Consider the following 26,388-nt stretch of genomic DNA (forward strand, 5'->3'; position numbering starts at 1 on the left):
TTAGCAATCACTGTGCCTAGGCTAATTGAAATCAGACCAGCTCAAAATCAGCCTAGCACCAACGGGCACCAAGGCACAAGTTGCCCTTTCAGGTATTAAGTTTTCACACCGAGTACACTCCTGGGTGACTCCTGGGCGATGCCGGAGAAGAGGAGTGTGTGGGGCGGTTGTGATGTGCATCCAGGTCCAGGTTTGGAGAGACGGGCAGCACCTTGCGGTGGGCATGTCAGAGGAGGGTGAGTGCCCCTGGCCTATGCGGTCATGGTAGAGCTGGTTAGGGACACGTCATGGAAGGACCCAGAGACAGGTTTTGGAATAAAGGGCAAAAGTGAAAAGCCACTGGAGAGCTGGAAGGAAAGGAGCACAGTATTATTTGTGTGTGTTTGTGAACTGGTTGAGGACAAGCTGTCCAGGGGCAAGAGCGGAAGCAGTGCGGCGCTTGTGGGCTGTTTCGGGCAGGAGAGAGAGAGGAAGTCACTGGATGTGTTCTGAAGAACAAGGACCCTGACAGACGTGCTGACAGGTGTACTGGAAGCCGAGTGAAAAACACTTCAGCAAGAGCTGCTAGCTCTGAGGAGAGCCAAGGAGAAGTTGAGAGTCAGCATTGGATTTGTGGTGGGGATCCTGTGCTCCTTATGCGGCCACCAGAGTAGCTGCAGTAGTGTGCAGGGTGAAAATAGGTCAGGGGCGTACGAGGAGATGCAGGCAGGTGGCTCTGGCAGAGTTTTACCTCAAAAAGGAATAGGGAAGTGGCCAGAGGAGGATGTGAGACCTACAGGGTGGTTCCCTTTGGTTTGTGTAAAGTGGGAAAGGGTGCAGTGCATAACCACGGGAGGTCAGTCATGAATGACTCACAGGTGGGCAGTGTCCAGCTTGTGTGACAGATGGACCAGCTGGCCTTTGGGAGCCCAGATGAAAAGTTGGAGTGAGGGTCCAGGGACACAAAGTTTGGCAGCTGGTAAATGGTGCTTTTTCAACAGAATTTTAATACATGGTATGAAGCCCGGTGTCCTGATGAAAACACACCTGCCCAGGCAGCCTTTAGGGAAGCACCATTACTGTGTGCTAAGGCATTTCATACACAAAGACTGTTTTATCCATCTCCCAGGAGACCGGCACTTAGATTAGCTTCTTCCCTTGTCTGCTTAGGTCTTTGGTATAAGTGGTAACATTCATAAAACATTTGTTCAGTAATTGTTGCTATCTTGTTGCCTGAATGATTCTGTTTTTAATTCAATATTTATTTAAATATCAGAACTTTAAAGCCATATGAATATTAATCCAAGTACTTTTCCAAATAGAGGCTGTGTAATAAGGATTTAAAACATTCAGTTCCTAATGTCCTAACTTACCATTTTTTTGCTTACTTTTCACTAGTATTTTTTTCCTTAGGTATATTTCATTAAAGAACATAATATTGTTGCACCATATAAAATAGAAAGGGTAAGTAAAGTTTTTCATATATTTCCAGCAATTTATGTAGTGATTTTGAGCAATCAGATTTTGTGACTGTTAACGTCTTTAAGCAAATATAGTAATATTGGATACTTAAAAGCTTATTACCAAACAGTTACAGCAAAATTACCCAAGGGAGCCATGACTTTAATCCAAGGGGATTCTAGTAAGTTTTTATTTAAAAATAAATAAGCCTCATAGGAAGAAAAAGTGTTAATGATTAGATTAGGAACTGAACTCAGCATACGCATTGTCACTGAGTGGGTAGTCCTGGGAATTCATCAGCATATTATTGAAAACATTAAAATTACTGGAAAAACATTTACAGGTGATAAATCCTGACTTGAGTTGAAGCTTGTGGACGAGCATGAATGTAATGTGTGACGGGGGACACAGTTCATGGCACAGCGCCTGCCTGGCAAGTGTGCAGTTGGTTCCTGGTACAGAAACAGCGTTGAGTATAATGTCTGGTTCCCAGGACTTTTCCAGTGAGCACTTACTGTACAGTAGAAGGAAGAATCCCCCCGAGAGTTTCACGGGGTCGGGGACAGGTCAGGGCTCCTTGTGGTGACACCTGTGAGCTAGGACAGCCGCCCCTCGGCAGACACAGTTCCACAGGCTGAGCCACAGCTTCCATTGCGGGCCAGCTTGCAGTGTCTTGCACACCCTGCTTAGGACGCAGCGGTCCTGGGGTTTACAGACAGGGCCACACGCACACACTGCTGCCCAGAAAGGTAAACACTGAGGTTTGGTTATGCTCAGGAGGTGCTGTTGGCATTTGGGACGGGACGATTCTTCACCATGGGAGGCTGCCCCTTCTTTCAGCCTGTCTGGCCTTCTGAGTACCTTTTGTATACTGCTCCTCGCTTGCTCATTACAGCAGCACCTCCACACACTGACAGAAGTTGTTGGGGAGTGAAAGCCCCCCTAAATGGAGGATCACTCCCTGCGGTGCTGTCCTAAAGATGCTCCCAAGTCTACAATTATAAATGTGTGTGTTAGGGTTATCTAGAGAAACACCACCAGTAGCCGTGTGTGTGTATGTGTGTGTGTGTGTGTGTGTGTGTGAGAGAGAGAGAGAGAGAGAGAGATCAAGGCTGAGATCATGGTAAGGAATTGACTCACCTGATTATAGAGGCTGAGGAGTACAGACCTGGTGACCACATGGTGTAAGACCAGTCTGAATTTGAAAGCAGAAGGGCGATGGCTCAGTCCAAAGAGGAAGAAACCATTATGATGCATATTCACCCAGCCTCAGAGCACCTCACTGCTCCTGTGAAGTGAACACTGAGATGACTGAAGGTAGACGTAATCACTGACCAGCCATAGTAGGTGTAATGACCCACTTTCAACAATGGGCAGAACATCCAGGTAGACATCAGGAAGGGGACAGAGACTGGAACCACAGTGCAGACCAAGGGGGGCTGACAGGCGTACACAGAATTCCCACTCAACAGCAGCAGAGTACACATGCTTTCTAGCATAGGGGGATCGTCTTAGGACAGATCACATGTTAGAGCACAAAACGTGTCTTAGGAAATTTAAGAAGATGGAAATTTATCATGTATCTTTTCCAGCCACAATGAAATGCAACTAGAAAAGTTACAGGAAACCAGAAAATTCACAGATACGTTGTAAAATCAAAGAAACCAAAAGAGAAATTAGAAGTATCTTAAGACAAAACAAAAGTACAGTGATTTATGGGAGTAAAGCTGTAATAAGTTGGAAGTTTCAAAAATGAGTATGAACCAGAAGTGGTGGCACCTGGTTATAATCCCAGCATTCAGTAGGCTGAAGCAGGAGGATTGCTGCAAGTTCAAAGCCAGACTGAACTACATACTGAGACATTATCGCAAAAAAATTAAAATAAATGTGTGCATTATAAAAAGAAGACCCCAAAATAAAAATCCTGTTTACTTCAAGGAATTAGAAAAAGGAGAGCATATTAAGCCCAAAGGTAGAGGGAGGCAGTGAATAATACAGTACCAGTGTGTCTGTCTAGTAGGTTCCTTCTCTCTGTAGCTCATTCTCGGGGTCCTCGAAGAAACACGCAGGTCATAGGTGCTGTTCACAGGTCCTCAAGTGCAGAGTGGACGTACTGCTTCTCTTTGGTTCTTCTGATGTCTTCTCCTCCTCATTAGGGCAAAATGGAGTACGTCTTTGAGTTGGATGTCTCAGGGAAGGTGGAAGACGTGGTGGAGACTCTGCTTCAGGTAAGCCTGAAGGGGATCCAGGAAGCACTCACCAAAAGGAGCACTTCAATGCAATGTGAGGCAGAAATGATTTTTTAAAAGATTTCATGATTTCGTGTTATCAAACCATAAATCTCTTCTAAATACCTAGCAGATTTTCTTGACTATATAGAACTTGAAAACTGCAGTTAACAGTCAGATCAGAAGTAATCTTAACTATTTCAAGTGGCAGAATAATTGGCATTTTTCATTTTGTCTGAAGAAATACTTGGTATTGTTTCAGAGAAACTGATCTGTGTGTGTTTGTGATACAGCTGCACAGAGCATCCTGCCTTGACAAACTGGGTGACCAGACTGCCATGGTGAGTGTCTCTACGGACTGGAGTCTTGGTAGACTAACTTTACTGGTGTTTCATTTATAAATGCCTAACATCCGTACTGTCAAACTGTTCTGTTCTCCTAGATAACAGCTATCTTGCAGTCACGCTTGGCTAGGACATCGTTTGACAAAAACAGGTGAGCTTTTTACTGACTCTGCTTCCTGATGACAAGGGCAGTGGAGAGTATCATCCGTAGATGGAAGATGAAGATACTGCTTACGAACGCAGGACTGCGTTCAGCCTGCCCAAAACTGGCACTGTGGTTGTCATCTGACCCCTGCAGTCTGAGTGATGCAGAAAGAGTCAGGACCCTCCTGGCCCTTCTCCACCCTGCCCCGTCGGCTGGCGCTCTCTTTGACCTGTGCTCTGGTGTGCTTGTCTTCTGACGTCACACCTGCCACTGTGTAGTCCATCGTTACCCCACCCAGCTCTGAACCCCCAGTCTCCGTCTTCCGTTCCCGTCTCCACCTATGTCCTTCTAAAGTGTGGCATTCCTAAAGCACCTCTGTAACCGTATGCTACGCATCTGTTTCCAGTTCTCCAGGGCTCCCCCTGCCTTCTAGAGAAGTCTGGGGACCATGTAGGGACACAGCCTCTTGTGCGCCAGGTCTTGTTCACTGCTTTTAGTGGCTGATCTCTTGGTTGGTTCTGGCTCTAGGTGTTTGCATTGTTCCTGTTAGGTCCAGCTTCTCTGACCTCTAAGCCTTCGACGAGGTTCCCTCCGGCACAGAACACTCACCCTCCTCCTCTGTATCTGGCCCACTCTCACTTTCTGATTCCAGTTTAGCTGTCCTTCTAGAAAGTCTTTGTGGGCACTTTAGACTGGGAGGGGTACTTTCCTATCATGGCCCATGGAGACAGAGAGAGGACGTAAAGTCTTACTGTTGTAATAGTTTTTCGTTGATTTTCTTGGCTTTATTAAAGTATACAGTACACTTTTATATTCTTTTGTTCTTGTTTCTAGCTATATTTATATGTATGTTATATGTACATATATATGCATATACATATGTATCTATGTATATACACTTTTTTTTTGTCTTTTTGAGGCAGGGTTTCATTATGCAGTTCAAGCTGGCCTAGAACTGCATATTTGTGTCCTATTCTGGGCTCAAACTGTCAGTGATCTTCCTGCCTCAACCTCCTAAAGACTGGGGTTATAGGCATGCACTACTGTTTCTGGCCTTATACTAAGTAGATTTTCTTATGCAGAATTGGGCTATTTGTCTCTGTCTTCAACTGTTACGCCATTGTGTTAATTCCTGAAGCTTCATGAAAGTTATTAATACCTGGTAATGCAGGGCCGCACATCTTATTTTCCTCTTGTAGTTTATGTATTCACTATTCTTAATCTCACTTCTGTATGAATCGATAATTAGCTTGTCAATTTCCATAAAGCAAAGCCAATTGGGCTTTTACTTGGAATGTAGGAAATCATGGTTTTCTCTCCATTTATTTAGATTTTTAAACTCTTCCATGTGGTTTCCTATAAACCTCTCTCCTGACTTACAAATGGTACGTTATTTTATTTTCTGTTTATTGTTGTTAATACATGGAGTGCAATAGATTTTTGTGTTGTTTCCATTAACAAACTGATCAGTTCCATTAACTTCAACATAATTAGATTCCTTGTATATGCAAAACCTTTTCTGTGAATTACTTGCAGTCTGTCTTCACTGGCAGTTTTATTTCAGATTCTTGCGTTTGTAATCATTCATGTAGGAAGTATTGGTGAAATGGATTGACTCACTTGTGATTAAGTGTCAGGCTTTTGCTGGAGCCTGCGTTTATAAATGGGAGTAGTTCGTGATACCCTGTTTTATTTGCTGTCTTTGACTCCGATATGTGGATCAGCGTTCCTGACCTTTATTCTGCTCTACGCTTTAACCTGTTGAGGATCTTGTAATAAAGCTGTTTGCCTAGTCGTGTGGTTTTTGTGTTTGAGTCTTGTTCTGTTTGGCTGTAGCACATTTATTTTCTTTCCAGTTTTATGGTGGCAGGGTACATTAGGTAACTGAGTTGCCAAGGGAGAAACAGTTTTCATTCTGGAAAAAGAATAATGCTAAGAAAAATCATCTTTCCTGTGACCTACTTAATATCTCATTTTTCTAACAAGTCATTTAGACTTCAGTTCTGGGCATCAGCAGTGGGATTCATTTAAGAAATGGCTCACTGTGAAAGTCTTAATGTGTCCAGGCTCTGAAATGTTAAGCTAAATAATTTAGAGGAGAAATTTTTGCAGTATATAATAAAATTCCCATTATAATGTACTTTCTCTAGAAGAAAGAAGGTAAACTTCTCCTAAGATAGGCTTTTGTTATCTTTCTGAAAAAGTGATTTTTTTGTGGAAGAAATATAATTTTACTTATATTCTCCTTTTAATTTTGATAATTAAAGAATAATAGTTGAGAGAATAATATAATGCACATAAATATCCTATAATTACTAAATTTGCAGTAAGCCCTATGTACCAGTGGGTTTATTCATGGGGCTGCTGTGTATGTGAACGTGTGTTGTCTGTAAGTGTGTGCACATTTTATGCATGTTGGTGTATATATGTCTATACAGTCAGCTCTCCCTACCTGTGAATTCCACATCTCTGGATTCAACCAACTAAAAATATTTGAAGAAAATGGCGGGGCCTGGCAGTGCATGCCTGGATCTCACAGTTGGGAGGCTGAGGTGGAAGGGTCACTTGTGAGTCTGAGGCCATCCAGTGCTATCTGGTAAGGTTAAGGCCTGTCTGAACTGCATAGGGAGGGAGACCCTTTCTGAAGAAAAACAAAAAGGAAAAAAATGCTTTGATATTGAATATGTACAAGCTTTTTTTCCGTCTCATTATTCCCCAAATAACATAGTATGTAGTAACTGTTTATATCTTTGTATAGCCCTTCCACTGTGTAGGTACTTATAAGTAGTCTATAGGTGACCTGAAGTATACAGGAGGATGTACATGGGCTGTATATGAACTTTGCACTATTTTATATAAGGGATTTGGACATCTGTGGTTTCGATGGTATATAGAGAGGTCTGTATGTGTGTAGTGTTTATATATGATACATGATACATGTTTGTGTATTATGTATAAAAGTATATGTAAAAATTTTGAACCATTTGAAACTAAATTACATCATGACATTGCCCCTGTAAGTACTTTAGCATATCAGTGTATGTCCATTAAATGCATTCGTCTATATTTTTTTCTTGTTTTTGAGATAAGGTCTCACTGTGTGGTGCTGGGTGGCCTTGAGCTCATAGTGACCCTCCTGCCTCAGCCTTATGCGGGCTGGGATTACAGGTGTGTGCCACCACACCCAGCTGTTTCTGTTTTTGCTTTTGTTCTTGCTGCTGGCAATCAAACCCATGTGCTCATACATTTTAAGCAGCTGCCCCAGCACTGAGCTGCACCTCCAGCCCTGTCTCTTGATTCCATTGTCACATTCAGTTAGCAGTAATTTCACAGTATCATCTAGTCTGTAGCTCCACATTCATTTGTACCCTAAGCTGTCATCTTTATTTTGGAGAGACTTCAGATTTTAAAAAAAGACAGAAGAGTACTGCAGAGTTCTCTTTTATGCCTCCCTAACAACCTCACCCTCATGGTTTTATGGTTAGTCTGTAAGTACAATGGTCTTTTATTGAGGTTATTCCTTGATATTTGTTTGATGCTATGGAAAATTTATTTTCCAATATTTGTTACTGGTAAATAGAAATAAATTCCTTTTCTTATGTCGACCTTATGTTTTGCAACCTTTCCAAGTTCACTGATGAGTTTTAGAGAGCGTTAAGTTTCCTGGATGTCATCACTGAGTCTTTGAACAGTGACAGCCTTGCGGGCTTCTCTCTGGTTTTCATTCTCTATTTTCTGTCTCACTGCACTGTTTTACCAATAGACGTGGTGGGAACAGATTTTACTCTTGGCTTATTCCTGATAGAAAAAGGCTCTAATGTTTCATTATTAAGAAATGACTCTAGCTTAGATTGCTCCTAAATGCTGTGAATCAGAACTAGGAAGCTCTTTTGTGCTTCTAGTCTTCCAAAGTTGTTTCAGTGATCCATGTCGTAGTCATCAGGTACTCTTCTGCATTTGTGGGCATGATCCTGTTTTTCTTTTTTTATTCTGTTACTATTGTGAAGTTTTGAATGTTAAACCAACCTTGTATTTGTGGGACAAATCAGAAATCATGATATGTTGGCCTCTTTATATTGCTGAATTTTCTTTTCTAGTACATGGTTAGGTGTTTTCGCATCCACACTGCAGGGGTGTTGTACTGTCCTTCTCTCCCACAGTTCTGGCACAAGCCTCTGCTGAGCTCGTGAAATGAGTTTGGAGGGATCCTTGTCCTCTTTTTTCAGAAATGTTCTGGAGCTTTGGTGTTATTCTTTCTCACATTTTAATGAATTTCTTGATAAAGCAGTCTAGGTCTGAAGTGTTGATGGTGATTTTTCTTAAACTAGACCTAGAACTCTTTAGTCTGCTTCTTATTGTGTTTTTTTTTTTTTGTTGTTGTTGTTGGTTTTAGTTATGTGTATTCAAAAAATGATTCATTTCATCTAAGCTGCCACATTTATATGCATTTAATTCTTTTTGTTTTCCTTTTTTTGTTTTTGGAAAAACTGAAGATTGAACCAAGGGCCTTCATGCCTAACTGCATCCTGAGCCCTTTTACATGTTTTATTTTGAGATAGGGTCTCACTCATTTGTTGAGTTGACCTGGCTAGGTTCCAGCTTGCCATCCTCCTGCTTCGGCCTCCCAGAGGCCTAGGACTAGGTGTGGGCCGCCACACCTGGCTTTTAATGTCCCCTTCATAGCAGCAGGCTCTGTGGTAATGACCTTTCATCCTTTTGATACTTTGTGTTTTTTCTTTTTTAAAAATCTATCAATATTGGTAGGGGCTTATGGATTGTATTAACTTTTCAAATAAAACCTTTTCACTTTGTTGCTATTTTTTAGGTTTGCATTTTATTCAATACTGACTTTCACTTTTATGATTTCCTTTCTTGAGCTTATGAAGAAGAGTAACCTTCTGCCAGCTTCCTCAGAATAAAGCCTAGGTTGCTGATTCTGTGTTGTAATAGAAGCATTTATCTATAACCACTGCTTTGGCTGGCTGCATTCCACAGATTTTGCTGTTGTTTTCATTTTCATGTAAAAAAAAAACTTTGCTATTTATTCTTTGACCTATAGATTATTGTAAGTATGTTAACGTCCACATATTTGAAGATTTTGTAGATATCTGATTGTTGCTGGTTACTAATATTATCTGATCAGAGACTATATGCTGCATGATTTCAGCCTTTTGCGGTTTGTTGAGTTGTTTTATGGCCCAGCAAGAGAATTTCACAAGCCCTTGGAAGGAGTGTGTGCTCCATAACTTGGATGTAGGCACCGCAAATATCGTTGAGGTCCAACTGGCCATGGCTGTTTGGATCATACACTTACCGAATGTCTGTTAATTTTTTAATCAGTCCCTGAGAGGAGAATGTTATAATTGTCAGTGATGACCGTAGGGCTCTTTATTTCTCTCCTATGCCTGTTAATTTATGTATATATTGTGAAGCTCCATAAGTGAATGTTATGGATTAAGAACTTAACGCCTGCTGGATTACATCAGCATGGCACTGAGCGTAGATGCTCCACCTGAGGAAAGTTGCCAGCATAAATAGAGACGTGGAGAAGGAGAAGGTGGGCACTGAGGCATTGGGGTATTGTAAGTTCTCCTATGAGTTGCTGTTTTCCTGGAGAAGCTCCGGTCCTCACATCGAGTACTTCTTCCTGGCTTTGGAGAGGAAAACAGGTGCCGCTTGGTTTGCAGGATGAGTTCATCACGCTGGCTTCCTGGCATATACCTGACTGTGCTTGTTGTTGGAGGAGCTCAGGGCCTCTGTGTCACTGAGGATGGCTATGGTGCCTTTCAGGACAGCCCTGGTCTTTGTTGTGAGTATGACTTCCCAGCTCTAGCACAGAACCACCCATCCCACCAGCACAGCTCCTTCATCCTGCTGGCATAGATTTTCTGGCTTCCAACGCTGACCCTTGAGTCTTTGCGGCACAGATCTGTAAAAGAGACTGATGTGAGTCCTTCTTGTGGGCTCTAGACCTCCAGTTGGACTCCTGGGAGGCATTGTCATGAGCTCTGGGTTTTCATCTGGACTCATGTGGGACCTTGCTGTGGGATTTAGACCCTTGGCTAAATATTCTTTGTCTTTGGTGTTGCAGATAGATTTCCTGCATTTTCTTGTGTTAACTCTCGGTGACCATCACAAATAACATTATAAACTCCATGTCCTGATTCTAGTTGTTCTCTGCACAACCCTTGACTACAACGGTGAGGTACATTTAAATGTGTAATGTCTTCTTAAGGGTTGGTCCTTTCATCTTTATGTGCTCTTTATCTTATTACTCTTTGCCTTAAAGTCTACATTAATGTAATTTTCTTATGTATTTGCACCTTTTCTCTCCTTTTAGATTTAACCTGTTTATATGTTGTTTCTAAAAAAACACTAACCATAGTAGTTGAATTTTGCTTTTTTGTGCATTCTGACAATTTCTGCTTTTAATTGGAATGTTGAGTAATTCATAGTTATATAATTACAGATGCAGTTGGTGGTAAGCCCCCTGTCTTACTATTTGTTTCTTGCCATGTTGTTCTTTGTTCCTCCTTTCTTGTTTTATTTTGGGTAAATCTGTTCTTTTTCTAGTTCTCCATTTTATCTACTTTTTATTTTGTGTTTCTCTCCTGTTTAATGATTCCTCTCCAGATTGCAATGTGTGCCTTGTCCCAGAGTGTATCTCCGGATTGTGTTACATTGTCTCATTCTCAATAGAGTGTTCCACTTACTCTCCTGTGATGAGGCATCTTACACTTAGTTTCTAGCCCTGCAATTCAGTATTCTTAGGGTTTTAAAAACTGATAGATTCTACAGTGTTGAGACACATACATCTATGTTTATATATAAATAGTAAAATTTTATATGTTTATATAGGAATACTAAAACTTTAATAACTTTTTGTTCACTGATGCATTTAAATTTTATCTTTTCTGCTGCTTTTTTTTTTCTGAATATCTGGTGTCATTTCACTCCAGTCAGAAGAAATTTCCATATCATTTCTTATAATGTTTATCTATTAGCAATTAATTCTCTTAGCGCTAGAGATCTGTCTACTAATACTTTTATTTCATCTTCGTTTTTGAAGGCTGTCTTTTTGGATACAGAATTTTAGGTTGACAGTTTCTTCTCACTTTTAAGATTTCCATTCCATTCTTTTTTTTTTTTTTTTGTCTTTCTCATTTTTATCGGTACCAGGAATCGAACTCACGACGGCCTGCTTGCAAGGCAGGTGCTTATGCCGCTGAGCTAAATCCCCAGACCCCAATTCCATTCTTTCTTGTACAAAGTCGTATAGTTTGTATTGTTGGAACCTGCAGGTAGGATACAGTTTTCTTTGTGCTTATTCTGCTTGGTAGTTTCAGAGAATGGAAGAGGAAAACATAAACTGTTTTTACCTCCTCTGCCTCATTGCAGAACTCTTCTGTGATTAAATGTGTGGGGCTTCCCCACCGCACGCAGTAGTCTGCCTCAACAGTGCTTGCCTCACTGTTCTGGAACTGCACTCTCGTGCTGCCTGCCTGGAGCCAGGACGCACCTCACAGGTGAGACACACCTCACAGGTGAGGGCCCACAAGCTGCTGCCACTTCAGGTGCCAGCCATAAAATCCAGGCTGCCACCCATATTTCTGACAAGTGGTAGACATCAGAGGTTTTTAGAAACCCTTCCATGGGCTCTGTCTTTTGTGGGCTGGCTTACAGACTCACTAAGCCATAGAGTTACTATATTAGTAAGGGCCATGGTAAAGGATGCAGGTGAGCGTCTGATGGACGGGTACTTCGGGTGAGGTCTGGGAAGCTCCCGCACTCAGAACGCTTTGTCTGTGCCTGGCAGCTGATGTTGGCCTCCCTTCTTATCCACGGCTGTGTTCACCATCCCAGAACTCTGTCTGAGCCTTGTGTGGTGGGTTTTCATAGTGGCTTCATTTGTAGGCACGATAGATTATTAACTCAGTCTCTAGTATTCCCCTCGTCCTTGAGGAGGAAGGGTAGGCTGACAGTTAGTTCTGAGCTTCTAGAAATGGCTTGATCTGTCTGGTGACCAGCCCCCACGCAGAAGCCAAATAAGCTTCTTCATTAGAACCAAAGATAACCCCATCACCCAGGAAATTCCAGGGGATTAGGAGTCTCTCTAGGAGACTGTGACTTCAGAACAAATGTCAGAACATAGTATATTTTGAGCAGTCCCACTGTAGAGGAAATTATGTGTTTTAAGAGCTTAGTATCAGCAACTGGAAATAGATCAAATACATGCTTTTTATTATGTCCCACAGGGTTTCAGAGAAATATTAATCTATGAATTAAAGGTTTGCATTAATCCCAAGCCACTCTCTCCTTCAGCATTTCTTCTGTCCTATTTTTTGTTTTTTCTTCTATAACTTGTTATACTTGTTAGTATGTATGTTTTTCAGATGTCAGAAATACTGGTTTTTCTTATTTCTTTTTCTCCTTTCAGTTAAGACTTTTTGGTCTGTTTTCAACTTTACTGAACCCATCATTTAGTGTCCACGCTGTTGTTATCTGTTTCATTTCTGATGTTAAGATTTTCGTTTCTGTATTTCCTTTTGGTTCTTTCTTACAGCTTCTATTTCATTGCTGAAATCCCCTCCAGGGCCTCCCATGTGTTGTCCACCCTTTCTTCAGTCCTCGAGCGTATTTATTAGAGTTGTGATAAGCTCTCCTGGTGCATCCAACACTTGAGTTATCCTCTGTTCAATCTTTTCTCTGTAGAACATAGATCATATTTTGCTTTTTATGTGTGTGTGTCTTACCCTATTTTACTGTATGCTAGATCGTTTGTTTCTAACAGGCCTCTTAGACTGAACTGAATACTTACCTCTGGAAGTGTCAAGCTCACCCCACCTTTTGTCAGTCTGCTTGTACTGGGACTCTGCTCATTGAATCTGTAATTGGGTGAACTGAGGTCTTGGTGCAGCTGCCCTAATTCAAGTCACTTGGAGAAAGTGGCGCGACTTCCTCTAGCAGGGTAGAATCTGAGTGCTTGAGGGCTTTTGGAGGTGTCTTTGTGCTTAGGGCTAAACCACCAGCTCTCTGAGTGGTAGGGAATTTTTCTTGCTTTCTGCCTAAATTGAGAGCACTTTCCCTCTGTGAGGTGCATTCTGTGTCTCCAGCCTGTCTGTGGTTCCCTTTCTCTGAAAGTTTGTCTTGTTCTGAAACTCTTATTCCCGCCAGTGGTGGCCGTTCCTTCTCCTGCAACCAACTGTTGCTGGTTTCTTCATTCTTGTAGGTGAGTTCTTTAGGTTTCTTTGCTTTCTCAGTTTTTGAGGATTTTTAAACTTTGTGGGATTGCTCAGTTTATTTACCTGGTTTTGGCAAGAGGTCCACTTTGGTGCTGGGGAATGAACCCCAGGCTCCACAACAGGCTTCCAGGTACGTGCACACTGAGCATGCCTCAGTACAGAGAATTATTTTCAGCCATTGTTTGTTTACTTTTTATGATAATGTTTTGGTTATTTTCCATAACTTTTAGAAAATTAGGGAAGCAGAAGGAGTGATAGACTTTACTAATTAAATATCTTAAGTGTGGGTAGTACAGAGGTCATTTTTCATTGGTTTTACCTCAATATATCTAAAGAACAAAGTACTTTGGAACTGAAATTTAAGTAATTATAATTATACAGTTGAAACGTGATAAAGAATAATGCAAAATAAATGCCAACGTTGCCAAGATGGTTTATATGTTATAAAAAGAGGTCTTAGTGACGCAAATAGAGGATTATATTCATAAAAGAGCAATTTCAAGAAAATTTATTTTGGTAAAAGTAAGAGTTAGCTAAATGCTTTTTAATGTCATTTATTTGTCTGCATTTGCTTCTGTGGTGTATAATCTCTTCCACTTTTAAAAATCAAGTTTTCATTTTGCCAATTTCAAAAAATGTCTGTTTAAGCAGCCAATCTGTAATGCCACTTATCTTGTATTAAATACAGTGGGTAGACACATCATCTCACACAGCTAAACTATAGGTAAGCCTGAAAAGTGGGTCAGCTCCTGACTTCTTTTATTGTAAACATTTCAGATTCCACAGTGTGTCTGAAAAGCTGCACACGGAGTGCAAAGCAGAGATGGTGACCCCGCTGGTGACAAACCCTGGGCACGTGTGCGTCACGGACACCAACCTGTATTTCCAGCCTCTCAATGGGTACCCGGTGCGTGGGCTGCAGAGTCAGAGCGGAGCTGGGCTTTCTGGGAGCTCGGCTTTGCACTGAGCGCATTTGGGTGGGGGGTGATGTCACGGGTCCCCCCGCCCCCCAAGGCTTGTGTGTTCTATGTGCTTCCTGTGTATCCCAGTGCACCCCTGAGCTTCGGGCTCTTCCAGTCCATGTTCGGTCATCATGGGTCTTGCTCTTGGTGTTGTGTAAAGAAGCCCTGTCCTCCCAGTTTTAGTGCAGAGTCCATGGAGATTTATACCTTCCTGTAGGAGGCATTTTCTATAGAAAGAAGCTGTGTACCCCTATGAATAAGAAGTACACATTTCCTGCAGAGTCACGTATGTGCACACATAGGATTATGCTACTGGTCTCTCCTTGGTTGCACACACAGTCCACAGGTGTGGAAATTTCTGCAAGAAGCACTTGGAATTGGCCTTTCTCTCAGCCAGTGTGAAAGTGGAATGCAGAGGTGACTTTGTGGAGCTCCTTTTATGATCTCGGAAACAGTCTTCTGTTTCACAAGGGAAATAGAGATGAATTTAGATTTCTGCCTTAAAACTTGTAAAGAATTGGTGCTTCCCTAGAACTGGCCCCTTTTCGGTGTGGTTCACGATCTGAGGCAGTGCATATGGGCCGTTTGGTTGTGCCGCTTAAAGAATCTGGAACCCTGGAAATTGGCTAGCTTGTCATTACATGGTACTAGAATGTCTTAGGCAGTGTGTCACATACGGTGTTATCACAGTTCTGTCCGCCAGGTGGTGGAGCCACTTGCTGTCCTTTCCACCCGACAGTACAGTAGCTGGTGGGCTGACTCCGCCAGGCTGCTGGTGTTTCTGTTGCCTGGGTTAAAACCTTATTTTATTCATAGTCAATATAATAATTATTTTTTTAATTTAGGGTGTCAGCAAGGCGGCAGATCCATCTACCATAAATACTCCTAAAATACAGATTGCCAGCAGAAATTGGATGATTAGATCCCAGGAGTTCTGAAGTTGTCACTGTCCATAATTCAACTGGAGATAAAAGAATTGTGGACAGATGGAATGAGTGGGTTAAGCAGCAAATTCCTTTAAAAAGGGCTATCTTGAAGATGCCAATCTCATTGAGTGACCTTAAGGAATATTACAGAAATCACCTGAAATTTCTTAAATAAAAATTTATTTAATGTCTTAAAAAAAAAAAAAGCTTATGGAGAAATGAGTGTGTGTCACAGCTTCAGGACCCCTGGGATAAGGACCTACCCCTTTTCAGGTTTCTGTGCTAGGATCCCTGGCCTCCCTTGAGGTCTTCAAGACATTTTCCACTATGAGAATGTCTTTGGCCTTTTAGCCAATGACAGTACACTTGTAACCTTCTTTCTTTCTTATAAATATTTTGAAGTTCTAGAGAAGGGAGAACATCATTCTTTTCGTTAAGAAAGAACATCTCAGAGGCCTGTCCTGCACAGTACTAAACTGTAACACCCTGAAGGACAGATGACAGTACCATTTAGGGCCCTGAGTAAAGTAAAGCAATGGCCACCATCAGCAAGCTGATGCAGGATGGCCGAGTGGCATGTAGAACCAGACAGGCCTGTTTCAAGTCTTCATTGCCAGTTGTTCACTTGCAGTGCATTAGGAAAGCAGGGTGGGTCACCTGTTGTCCCTTGCTGACACTGAAGAACAGTTTCTGCTTCTTACAGAAACCCGTGGTCCACATCACTCTTCAGGATGTCCGCCGCATTTACAAGCGGAGACACGGTCTCATGCCCTTGGTGAGTTCAGGTGAATCCAGAGCTCAGTGGATGGTTGCTGTTTTATTCAGGTCTGGATGCCTGAAAAAGTGCAAATGTGTTGTATTATGAGCAAACAAATACCTACTCTTGCTACGCTTTCTTTTGACTAAGCTAGAAATTGAAAGAGGAATAACTGCCTTCTGTAGGTAGGAGGTTCTGTCACAAAACCATTTTTGGCTCAGACAACAAGAGGGCATAGGGTGTCTGTGAGTGTCTCACCTCTAAGTACTTTGTGGGCTTAGGTGGGCGTGGTGTGTGGGGGACAGTCCAGGGCTCCTTGCTGTCACCTGAGTGGGTCTCAAAGTAAAGTTTGGGAGACATTATGACCTCAGCTCTTCAGGGAAACTGTAGTGTAGTCATGGTTTGTGTGTACTAATTAAACCTCTGAGCCCCGGAAGAGGAGAAACGGAGGCACCACTTAAACCATAGGAGCGGTTTTTCCTGCGTTCCCCTGAATAAGCATGTTTGCTGTACCTAACATTCATGTTAGGAATCAATCTTTGCAGAAGCTGTGGTTCCAAGAGGTTTTGATTTGATACCAATTATCAATTCATGTTTTTCTCTTTGAAGAGTTAATAACTGATGGTTTACAAACATTATAGATTCTTAACTCTACAGATAGAGTAAAAGATTTGAGTATAGAGGAACAGTCAGAAAAAGAGAAGAAAACACTGATTATGTGCCCGCTGCATAAAGGAATCTCATGTGCTATAGCTTATTTATTTATTTATTTATTTATTGCTGTAACGCTCTCCAGGGCGAAGGGCTCTCATGTTCTACAGATAAAGGAGCAGAGACTCCGGGGCAGCTTCCTAAGCTCCTGTGATAGGACATGGACGGGTTACTCCAGGATTCCGCCCTTTCTTTGTTGATTTCTGTCCTAAATTAGTTTTTTCAGCACAGTACTCACAAAATTCTTGGTTGTCTTTAAAATTGTCATAACTTACTGAGTTATTCAGTTATGCGTGTGTGAGGTGTGTATAATTAATTTATAAAAGAAGATAAACATTTGTGTTTTAAAAGCATAAGTCAACTAATTTTGAGTTCAAAATAATAAATTAATGAAAGCTATTAGAAGTGAAAACATTCAGTACCAAAGAGAATTTCATATTTTACCTGAAATATGGATCTTCTTCCCAGGAAGTTTATCAATGCAATGTCCACATTCACTTTAGGAAAAATATGTTTGTGTCTCTGAATTAAAACATGCATGGAAAATGGGAATAAAATAGTAAAAATCAGGAATACAGATGTTTTGTAGTGACACTCTGGGTTCAGGAGATGAATGTGATGACACCTGTTTTGTTCTTTCTGAATTTCTAGGGCTTGGAAGTATTCTGCACCGATGACGACCTGTGTTCCGACATCTATCTAAAGTTTTATGAGCCTCAAGATAGAGACGACATCTACTTCTACATTGCCACGTACCTAGGTTTGCTGCTTGTCTTTTGCCGTGTCTGTGTGCGTGACGGTGGTTCAGCTCTCGGGTAGCAAAGAGGAGAAAAATGCTCTGTCTAGAATCGCCCCTTCATAGATCTGCCTGTTTCTTCTCCTCAGTAATTATAATTGCCAAAATAGTATCTTAAAGCTGAAATACAAATTCATTTTGGTAATAAGTCATTTAAATTTAAATTGTGCTTTAAAAATTCTTGGTAAGATATTTAAATGTTTTTGCTACTTAAATGACCTCCAAAATTGAACAGATTTTAAAGAAACTACCCACCTGTTCTTTTACTCAGCTATGACTTACATTAGTCTATGAAGGCCAAGACTGAGTTGCTTCATGTAGACAGTGAATTACATTTATGACCCTTGACTGTGGTCCTCACCACAGAGGCAGAAAGCCACGCAGAAGGACTGTGAGCCTCCTGTGCCCCGTGTAGCACCCTCAGACTGTCACTCACTTTTATTGTGATTCCATAATCGTTCATGGAAAGTGTAACCTTTTCCATCTTTGCCAGGTAGAACATCTGTACTTTTCTTATCAAGCATGAGCTTTTTATTAAGTTGTGTTACTAAGTTGAATTTTCTCATTTGTACAGATGCTAGACGACTAGAGATTTTATAAATCAATGTTTGGACTTTATTAATGCCATCTTGATTTTGTTGACTCTTGTGTACATTGAAATGATTTGGATGTTATATAGTGATTTACATCTTCATTTGGAAATGAAAACTTCCCTCAAAAAGGAGTAGTTTATTTCTAATAAGGAATATATTTTATATTACTAGATTTATAGTTAAAATTTTTTTCATTCATTGAACAGTTTATAAGTATAGCTGTGTGACAAGTTTGCATTCATTTCCTAGCTCCTGATATATTTTATTTTTCTCAATTTAACAAGATTACAAAAAACTCAACTTTCATGCTGTGTCTTAAAATCTCAAGTCAAAACCTTGCATGACCTGAAACTGTCTCTCTCATGCTTTTAAGTTTATTCCTAAGGTTTCAGAGGTGTTTCAGAAGCAGTGAGATAGGAAAGTGTTCTGAGTTTTGAAGCTCTTTCCGATTAGCTGATGTGAAAAGATGTTTGCTAAGATTAAATAGGGATAAATAATGAATCAATATGTAAGTTAATTTGCTTAATGCTTCCAAAAAAAAGTTGAAAGCAAAATTTTCCGGAAAAAAAAAATCAACGTATCGGAGGAGAGTTGGTTCATTCTGAGCTCTGTGAAAGAGATGTTCTCACGTGTGCATGTCATCCGCAGTTCTTTCAGAGAGAAGGTGCCCTTGCTGGCCATCTAGCCTGAGGATTGGTCCTCCTGCCAAGTACTTTTTAAGTTTCTTTTATTAGTCTTTACATGAATAAATAATATGCAATCATTGACAAATTGGTACTAGCACACCTCTTCAAACTTAAAATATTATTTTGTTAAGATTTCATAAATTGGGGGAAATTAATTTTCATAAGTGTCCAAAGTTTGTAAAAATGCATTAAGACGCACCACACTTGGAAGCCTTCATTATTCTTTGTGTAAATATTCTGTATTGTCATGTAATACTTACATTTTTGCTCCATGTTTTAAATCTGGTTAAGTAATGTCATAGTCTGGGGTAGGATAATAGTTCAGTATATTTAATAACTTCCCCTCCTGCATTTTAAAGATACTTCTATTTAGCCAGATAGCTGCTTTGTGAAAACTGATCAGCAGCCAACTTTCCTTTCTCTTAAATGTGTTTCTACAAGTCTGCGGAGGGTCTGTGTTTTTTTAAGCATCCGGAGGGCTGTTCAGCCCCTGCAGGCTGCGGCAGTAACAGGCTGGGCACCTCTCCCGCAGAGCACCATGTCGCCGAGCACACAGCAGAGAGCTACATGCTGCAGTGGCAGCGGGGACACCTTTCCAACTACCAGTACCTGCTGCACCTCAACAACCTGGCAGACCGCAGCTGCAATGACCTCTCCCAGTACCCGGTGTTCCCATGGGTAATAAGTGACTATTTCAGCCCAGATTTAGGTAAATGTGTGTGCGTTCTGGGAGAGCTGCATTGGAAGTGGTTATCGTACAGGAGAATAAGTTCTCTTTTAGAATTGTGATGGTGGGATCTGGACAAATGAGAGCTCTTTTCAGTTTTTTTATTGAAGATTGCTGGCTTCCACGCCCAGCGACTGCACAGGTATAACATATAAATCATATAGGTATCTCGTGTGTTTTCTCTACCGTAGCTCTTGAAGTACATACATAGAAAATATCTGCATCTAATCTGGTGCGACTGTCATCTGGAAGTACCAGGTTTTAAAATATTCAGATTTCTCACTGAAAACTGTGGCTCGCTTTAAAGTATTGTTTTAAAATCCACATTAATAATTGTGATTATCTAAAGAAATAATTTCATTATAGAACAGTTAAAGAAGAAAGTAAAAGTCATTCATGATTACATTACTGAGAAATAACCACTTTAACTTAATGTACTTCTCTGTTGCTACCTTGTTTTAATAAAATGTGGTCGGGGGGCTGGGGATTTAGCTCAGCGGCATAAGTGCCTGCGTTGCAAGCAGGCAGTCGTGAGTTCGATCCCTGGTACCGATAAAAACAAAAAAGACAAAAAAAAAAAAAAAAAAAATGTGGTCGTATTATCATTCTAAATTTTAAATTGTTTGCTTTTTTGCAGTCCTAGGGATTGAACCAGTGACATTCCACCACTTAGTTAAATCCCAACCCAATTTATTCTTTGATTGGTTCATGTGTTTATTCTATTTTAAGGCAGTGCATCCAGGTTGGCCTGGCCAGCCTTGAAGGTATCTGTCCTCAGCCTCAGCCTCCTGAGGAGCTGGGACACAGTGTGCCCCAGAACTAGCTCTCACTTCCGTGTCGTGGCCAGTTAGCTGGCTTGCAGCCTTTGTAACTGACAGGGATAACAGAAGTCCTAAGAAATGAGAATTTATTTCCCTGTAATTCTCAGGTTCCTGGTTCTCAAATTATGCTAATATCATAGCATAATAATACCCTAATTCCAATAAAGAAAGTAAATCTTGATAAAAAAAATAATGGTGTAAAAATCTATTTAATATTTTGTTCTGTTTTGAATGTAGTTTTTAATCAAATCTTATTTTGCAAAAAATCAAACACTATAAATAACAGAAATGCTATTATTTTTCTCAATTTTAAAAGCTATTTGAATCAGTTCAGCAGGATGATTGTATAAGCTGAAGTTATTTATGTTTACAGATTTGTCAGATCCAGGAACCTTCAGGGACCTTAGTAAGCCAGTGGGAGCCCTGAATAAGGAACGGCTGGAGAGATTGCTGGTTTGTGGACATAAAATTCAAGGTTTTGGGGTTTTTTGTTTTGTTTTGTTTTTTTGCAACAGAGTCTTGCTGTGTAGCCCAGGCTAGCCTTGAAGACACCACAGTCTTTCTATCTCAGCTTCCTGAGCACTGAGATTACAGGTGTGCACCACCACACCCAGGAGATTGGAAGTTTCTAAGCACAGTCATGATCCAGAAGACTCAGTTTTCATGGGAGCTGAAACACCTTTCCCTCAGGTTGAAGCGTGAGCACCAGGAGCGCCTCGCTGACCCTCCTGGTGCACTTCTGGCTTGGTTCCCACCGCGAAGGTGGCTGTTTTCTCTCGCTTTGTGGTGCTCAGCTGGAGTAGCAGCATCGCCTGTTTTAGGGGTACAGGGTTGTTTTCCTGGCGGTGTCTGTGTTAATCACATGACACGCACAAAATCAGTTTGTGTCATCTGGCCCCAGCACTGTTTCTCCACTAAGCCAGGAGAGCCAGAACACTTGCTACAGAAGTGTTAGTCACAGATGTCCCCTCCCTCCCTCTCCTAGCCAGGAGAAGGGCTGAGGGCTATGGTAACCCAAGCCCGCGCTGTTTTAGGACTTTGCTTCTGAGTCAGATTTTACTCGCGCTCTAGCACTCAGTGCTGTTCTCTCCTGTGTTACAGACTCGCTACCAGGAAATGCCTGATCCAAAATTCATGTATGGAAGCCACTACTCTTCCCCAGGTTACGTGCTCTTTTACCTCGTTAGGATAGGTGAGACTCTTCAGCATTGCCCGGGGTTACATTTGTTTCCCACAGATCTCAAACGGTGTGTGCTGACTTCTCTGCTTCTTGCCCCTCAGCTCCGGAGTACATGCTGTGCCTGCAGAATGGAAGATTTGATAACGCAGACAGAATGTTCAACAGGTTTGACTCAGACGCCTCCTTGGCAGTGTGATGATTCTGTATGCTCGTAACGTTTGCTTTAACACTAAGGAGAAACAAAAGTGCGCAGAAGTATTTTTGAAAAATCACTGGTATACCTATCCCTTTCAGTTTTTTAAAAGATACACTCGCATATCTACACGAATATATCTATACATGTGAGAATGTATTTTAAATACAGACTTTGCCCTGTTTTCTGGGGCCTGATATTAGATCTTGAAATTTTCTCCATCCTTCAAAATAGTGTATTCTCCATCCTTCAAATAGGTATTCTTCAAAATAGTGATTTTTAAAAATTACTGTATTGCAGTCTAACATATGCCATAAGTTATGTCAACTGTTTGTGTCTAGTTAGCGTTTATATTTTTTCCAGTGTCTTAGTGTTATTCTGCTATGAATGGAACATAACTCTCTGAGAGCATTTAGCCGGGTGTGTGTGTACTATTTCCTGACCCAGAAATCAAAACATAAAGAAAAAAAATAAAGATCACTTGGCGTCGCACCACACGAGGATGCTGATCTTCTGAGCTGTGTCTTCCTGAATTATTTCTGAGCTCCTCACTCCCTCTAAATGGCCTGTTTAAAGAGGGCTCTAATCTTGCAGTATTTGGGCACCTGGACAGAGCTGTGTGTGTGGTGTGCAGTGTCTCCACTGGGCTCCACACTTCTGGCCTTGGTGATCCTAAATAGCTGCGGCAGCTCCCTGTGCCCCTGTGTGTCTCTCATTAGTGGATGGTGTATACTGTGGGTGGATGAGAAACAGGTTGATTGGGGAAGGATAGGAGGCGTCGTGTCAGGTGGAGTACAGGAAGTGCTGCTGCCCCTGTATCTTCAGTTCAGATTTAACGAGAGTTTCCTCCCATTTAGTATTGCAGAAACCTGGAAAAACTGTTTGGATGGTGCAACAGATTTTAAAGAAGTAAGCAGCTGATGAAATTAATGATTCCCAGGGCTTGTGGTTTTTAACTGCTTTGTTTAAATGTTGCTATTTTTCCCCCTTGGAAATTTTCAGTTGATTCCAGAGTTCTATGGTGATGATGTCAGCTTTCTAGTCAACAGTCTGAAACTGGATTTGGGAAGGAGACAAGGAGGGCAGGCAGTTGATAATGTCGAGCTTCCTCCGTGGGCCTCAAGTGAGTACTGTCTTACAGGCACCTTGTTATATGCAGTTTTACCAAGTGGCGCAGTTCTAATGTCGTCGTTCTGTTGCTTAGGTTTTTAAAAGTGATGCTATTATTGTCTGAGTGAAGCACTGTCAGTCTATTCTAAATCAGAAGTATCCTCAGTCTGTGATGCAGACAAATTAACATGTATTTGAGAGAACTAAGTGCTCTGAAAATGAATTTTTGTTAATTTTTTTCCAAAAAAATAAAAACTTAATTTCATATTATGGTGGAGCAATTTAAAATATTTATCTTTGGGCTGTCCTGGAAGCTTGTTCTGCTTTTGATAGACAGAGGCAGTGAGAGAAAGTGAAATGGGGCTTCTGGTTTTATGACTGAGTCTGCTCCCTTAGGTCCCAGGGACTTTCTCCAGAAGAGCAAGGACGCGCTGGAGAGCAGTTACGTGTCAGAGCACCTTCACGAGTGGATCGATCTTGTATTCGGCTACAAGCAGAAGGGCAGTGATGCTGTTGGGGCCCATAATGGTGTGTGGTGTTCAACCAAATTTCAGTTAGAGATTCATGAAAATGAAAGCAAGCAAACAAAAGTATGAGGCCAGAGTAATCAAGCTCACCACTTCTGCAGAAGCATCTTAGATCAGAAAACAGGGCCTGAAGTTCTCTGGCCTGTGTTAGATACGAAGTAACAGAGGAAGGATGCCTTTCACCTAGATGAGATCTGCCTCACCATGGTTCCAAGAAGTGTTGTCTAAAGTCTGATTTTAGTTTATACAATCACCTCTCAGTATCAACAAAGAATTGTTCTAGGACTCTCTTTGGTTTCTAAGATCTGTAGGTGTTCCAGGCCCATATACAAAATGGTGTAGTATTTGCACAGAAGCTGCATACTTAAAACCATCTCTAAATTATTGATAATGCCTCACATAAACATGGCAGAAATAGCTGTTACACTGTATAGGTTAGTGGGTAGTAACAGTTTGTACCTGTTCAGCATAGGCACATTTTTTCCATTGTATACTGTTAGTTTAATTGACAGATGTAGATCCCCTAGATACAGAGGACTGACTGTGCTTCCATGTCCTTTAATAATTTCAGCTACAATTCAGAGTGCTGTATGACAGTGACCTCAGTTCCTCTAGAGGTCCCCATGCTTTCTTTTTAGTTAAACGAAACAGAAGCAACAGCAAAATACCTCTTCTGAGTTTCAGCCTCAGTTCCTGCTTGCTACCGAGTTTATTTTGGGGTCAAAAACAGGAACTTGAGGCAGAAATGTGACCTCACTTCTCACATGCTGGTCAGGGCCAGTTTAATACTGTGATTCATGCTTCCCCGAAGGAGGAAATCATGCCGCCTGAGACGGGCACTGGGATGGAAGCCGTCTATGTGCCAGGGTGACTTCTGCTCATCCAAAGATAATGATCAGAGCTGATCTTGACTCAGTTTGAGCATTAGTCTGGTTTGCACAATGAAGATGAGTTTTTTTGAAAAGGGTTTTAACTTGTTGAGATGTTTAAATTCTGAATAGAGTGTAACTAAGTAAATTATCTTTCAATCGTGTTTATATCTTGCAGTATTTCATCCGCTGACCTATGAAGGAGGTGTAGATTTGAACAGGTATTTACATGTCTACAAGGCTTTTCTGTGTGAGTTATAAAATACCTTATTTACATTGTTAATAAGATTATTTGAGCTGGGTGAGGTAGCTCAGGCCTGTAATCCCAGCACTGGGGAGGCTGAGGCAGGAGGATCCTTGCAAGTTGGAGACCAGCGTAGGCTACAAAGTGAGCTCAAGGCCAGCCTGAACTACATAGAGAGACCTTGTCTCAAAAAGACAAAAAAAAAATTATTTGAGAATGTTAAGGTATAGAAATTTTTAAATGAATTTTGTGTTGCTTTCATCATGATGTTGGTTACTAACAACCAGAAATAATCTATTGAGATCTGTCTGTCACATGGTGTAAACAGTCTGGCCTGTAGTTGCTGTCATTATTTGAGTGTTAATGTCTCCTGCGTATCTGCGTTGTTTGAAACATGTGTGGTCTGGAAAGGTGTGCCTGTGTGTCACTGCGCTGTTTGTGTTCTGTCCTAAAGCATTGAAGATCCTGATGAGAAAGTGGCCATGCTAACCCAGATCTTAGAATTCGGGCAGACACCAAAGCAGCTGTTCCTTACCCCACATCCTCAGAAGATCACCTCCAAGTTTAAAAGGACCTCCCAGGCCTCCAGTTACACTGTTTCTGTGGCAGACTCCCCAGGTGGGTTTTGTAAGCAAAGCGGATGAGACCGCTTTTGTTTCTCTTTGGTGGTTAAATGTTTCTGAGAAGAGATGAAACATGAACTGCTTTGCTGCTAGATGTTTTTCTCCTGGATTTACTTATGTATTTATTTTTGTAACTCTTTAAGAAAAGTCAAATAACTTTTGTTTCCTGGTAATTTGACTTGCTGTGTCCCACACTGCAGTTCCCTGTTTTTCCTGTGGTTTTGCTAAATTCTTAGCAGCTCACCTTTTCTTTTCTATTGGTTCTGGGGATAGAACTCATGACCTTGTGATTGCCAGGCGGACACTGAAGCCGTTGAGCCAAATCCCCAGCCCCAATGGTTGCTGCTTTGACAGTTGCCATCCACCTTCCTCCTTCCCAGAAGTGGCCTCTGTCCCCAGTGCTCAAAACTGACATACAGATCTTGAATTCATGCTACTCTGTTTTCTTAACATTTGATAAATACATAGAGAGCATCTGTTTTGTGCGGGACATATGCTTGGCACCAGAGTAAACCTGACTCAGTTCTTGCATCCAGCATTTGAAAAGGAAGGAAAGTGCTCACCACACTTTACGTCTCACATTTCTACCTCCAAGCTCTCTGGGGAGCTGTGTGATTCTGTAAGCCAAGGCTGGCAGGAAGGTTAGGGCATTTATTTTTGTTTCTGCCACCTGTCCTGAGCACATCTGGGCTTTCCAGGCAGACGTAGCTGAGCACTGTCTTCAGCAGGAGGAATGGCTTCCTGGAGCTCAGAGACCCGGGGAAGTTTGGAGTGCTTCTGGCTGCCGGCTTTTTCCCTGATTCAGTCGCCGTCCTTGGGTCACCTTGTGATGCAGATTCTCCGCGCTCTGCTGAATCAGCAGCCATAGCCACTGTCATATGATTGTTTCAGAAGTGTAATCAGCAGAAGTGAAAGCATTACTTTTATCCAGAACCTTTTGATTTTTTTTCTCTTCTTTTCCTACCTCAAAATCAAAACCAAAAAAACACTTTGCAACATTCTTAGGCAGCTAAGATTGCAAAGATTGCTGGTAAGGAAATGGTTACTCAATCTTGAATTTCCTGAAATTCATGAGTGAGTGGTTAAAGGTAGACTTTGCAAACATTGGTAAGACTCTAGCACTTGAACATGCTTCTGTATCTTTCTCTTCAAGATTTCTTCCTTGACTGTTAGGCGCTATGAAGTGCATCCAAAAGCAACTATATTTTGTTTTGTTTGCTTAGCTGATTTGACTAAAAACATTATAAGTTTGATGCAGTTTTCT

General features: G+C 41.3%; 1 protein-coding gene across 4 annotated transcripts in view; it reads left to right on the plus strand.

The window, feature by feature from the left end:
• The window catches only part of Nsmaf (neutral sphingomyelinase activation associated factor), a 59,948-nt gene that overhangs the window by 24,023 nt on the left and 9,537 nt on the right, over nt 1-26,388 (plus strand). For 3 of the 4 annotated variants that reach the window (XR_010050593.1, XM_063258465.1, XM_063258466.1), the window contains 16 exons: nt 1,393-1,443; nt 3,597-3,668; nt 3,962-4,009; nt 4,111-4,163; nt 14,177-14,306; nt 15,991-16,062; nt 17,407-17,515; nt 19,363-19,539; nt 20,752-20,831; nt 21,480-21,570; nt 21,660-21,723; nt 22,609-22,660; nt 22,754-22,874; nt 23,258-23,389; nt 24,436-24,478; nt 24,956-25,119. Coding sequence is in view for 3 of the 4 variants with exons in the window: in XM_063258465.1 (XP_063114535.1) it covers nt 1,393-1,443; nt 3,597-3,668; nt 3,962-4,009; nt 4,111-4,163; nt 14,177-14,306; nt 15,991-16,062; nt 17,407-17,515; nt 19,363-19,539; nt 20,752-20,831; nt 21,480-21,570; nt 21,660-21,723; nt 22,609-22,660; nt 22,754-22,874; nt 23,258-23,389; nt 24,436-24,478; nt 24,956-25,119 (1,459 nt within the window). In the remaining variant the exon portion in view is untranslated. Of the gene's footprint in view, nt 1-1,392; nt 1,444-3,596; nt 3,669-3,930; nt 4,010-4,110; nt 4,164-14,176; nt 14,307-15,990; nt 16,063-17,406; nt 17,516-19,362; nt 19,540-20,751; nt 20,832-21,479; nt 21,571-21,659; nt 21,724-22,608; nt 22,661-22,753; nt 22,875-23,257; nt 23,390-24,435; nt 24,479-24,955; nt 25,120-26,388 lie in introns of all 4 variants that reach the window. The other variant, XM_063258467.1, reaches the window with a different exon arrangement.

The sequence above is a fragment of the Cavia porcellus genome, unplaced genomic scaffold, assembly GCF_034190915.1.
Source record: "Cavia porcellus strain 051 isolate PalLab524CR breed Dunkin Hartley unplaced genomic scaffold, mCavPor4.1 scaffold_11, whole genome shotgun sequence".
Classification (NCBI taxonomy): Eukaryota; Metazoa; Chordata; class Mammalia; order Rodentia; family Caviidae; genus Cavia; species Cavia porcellus.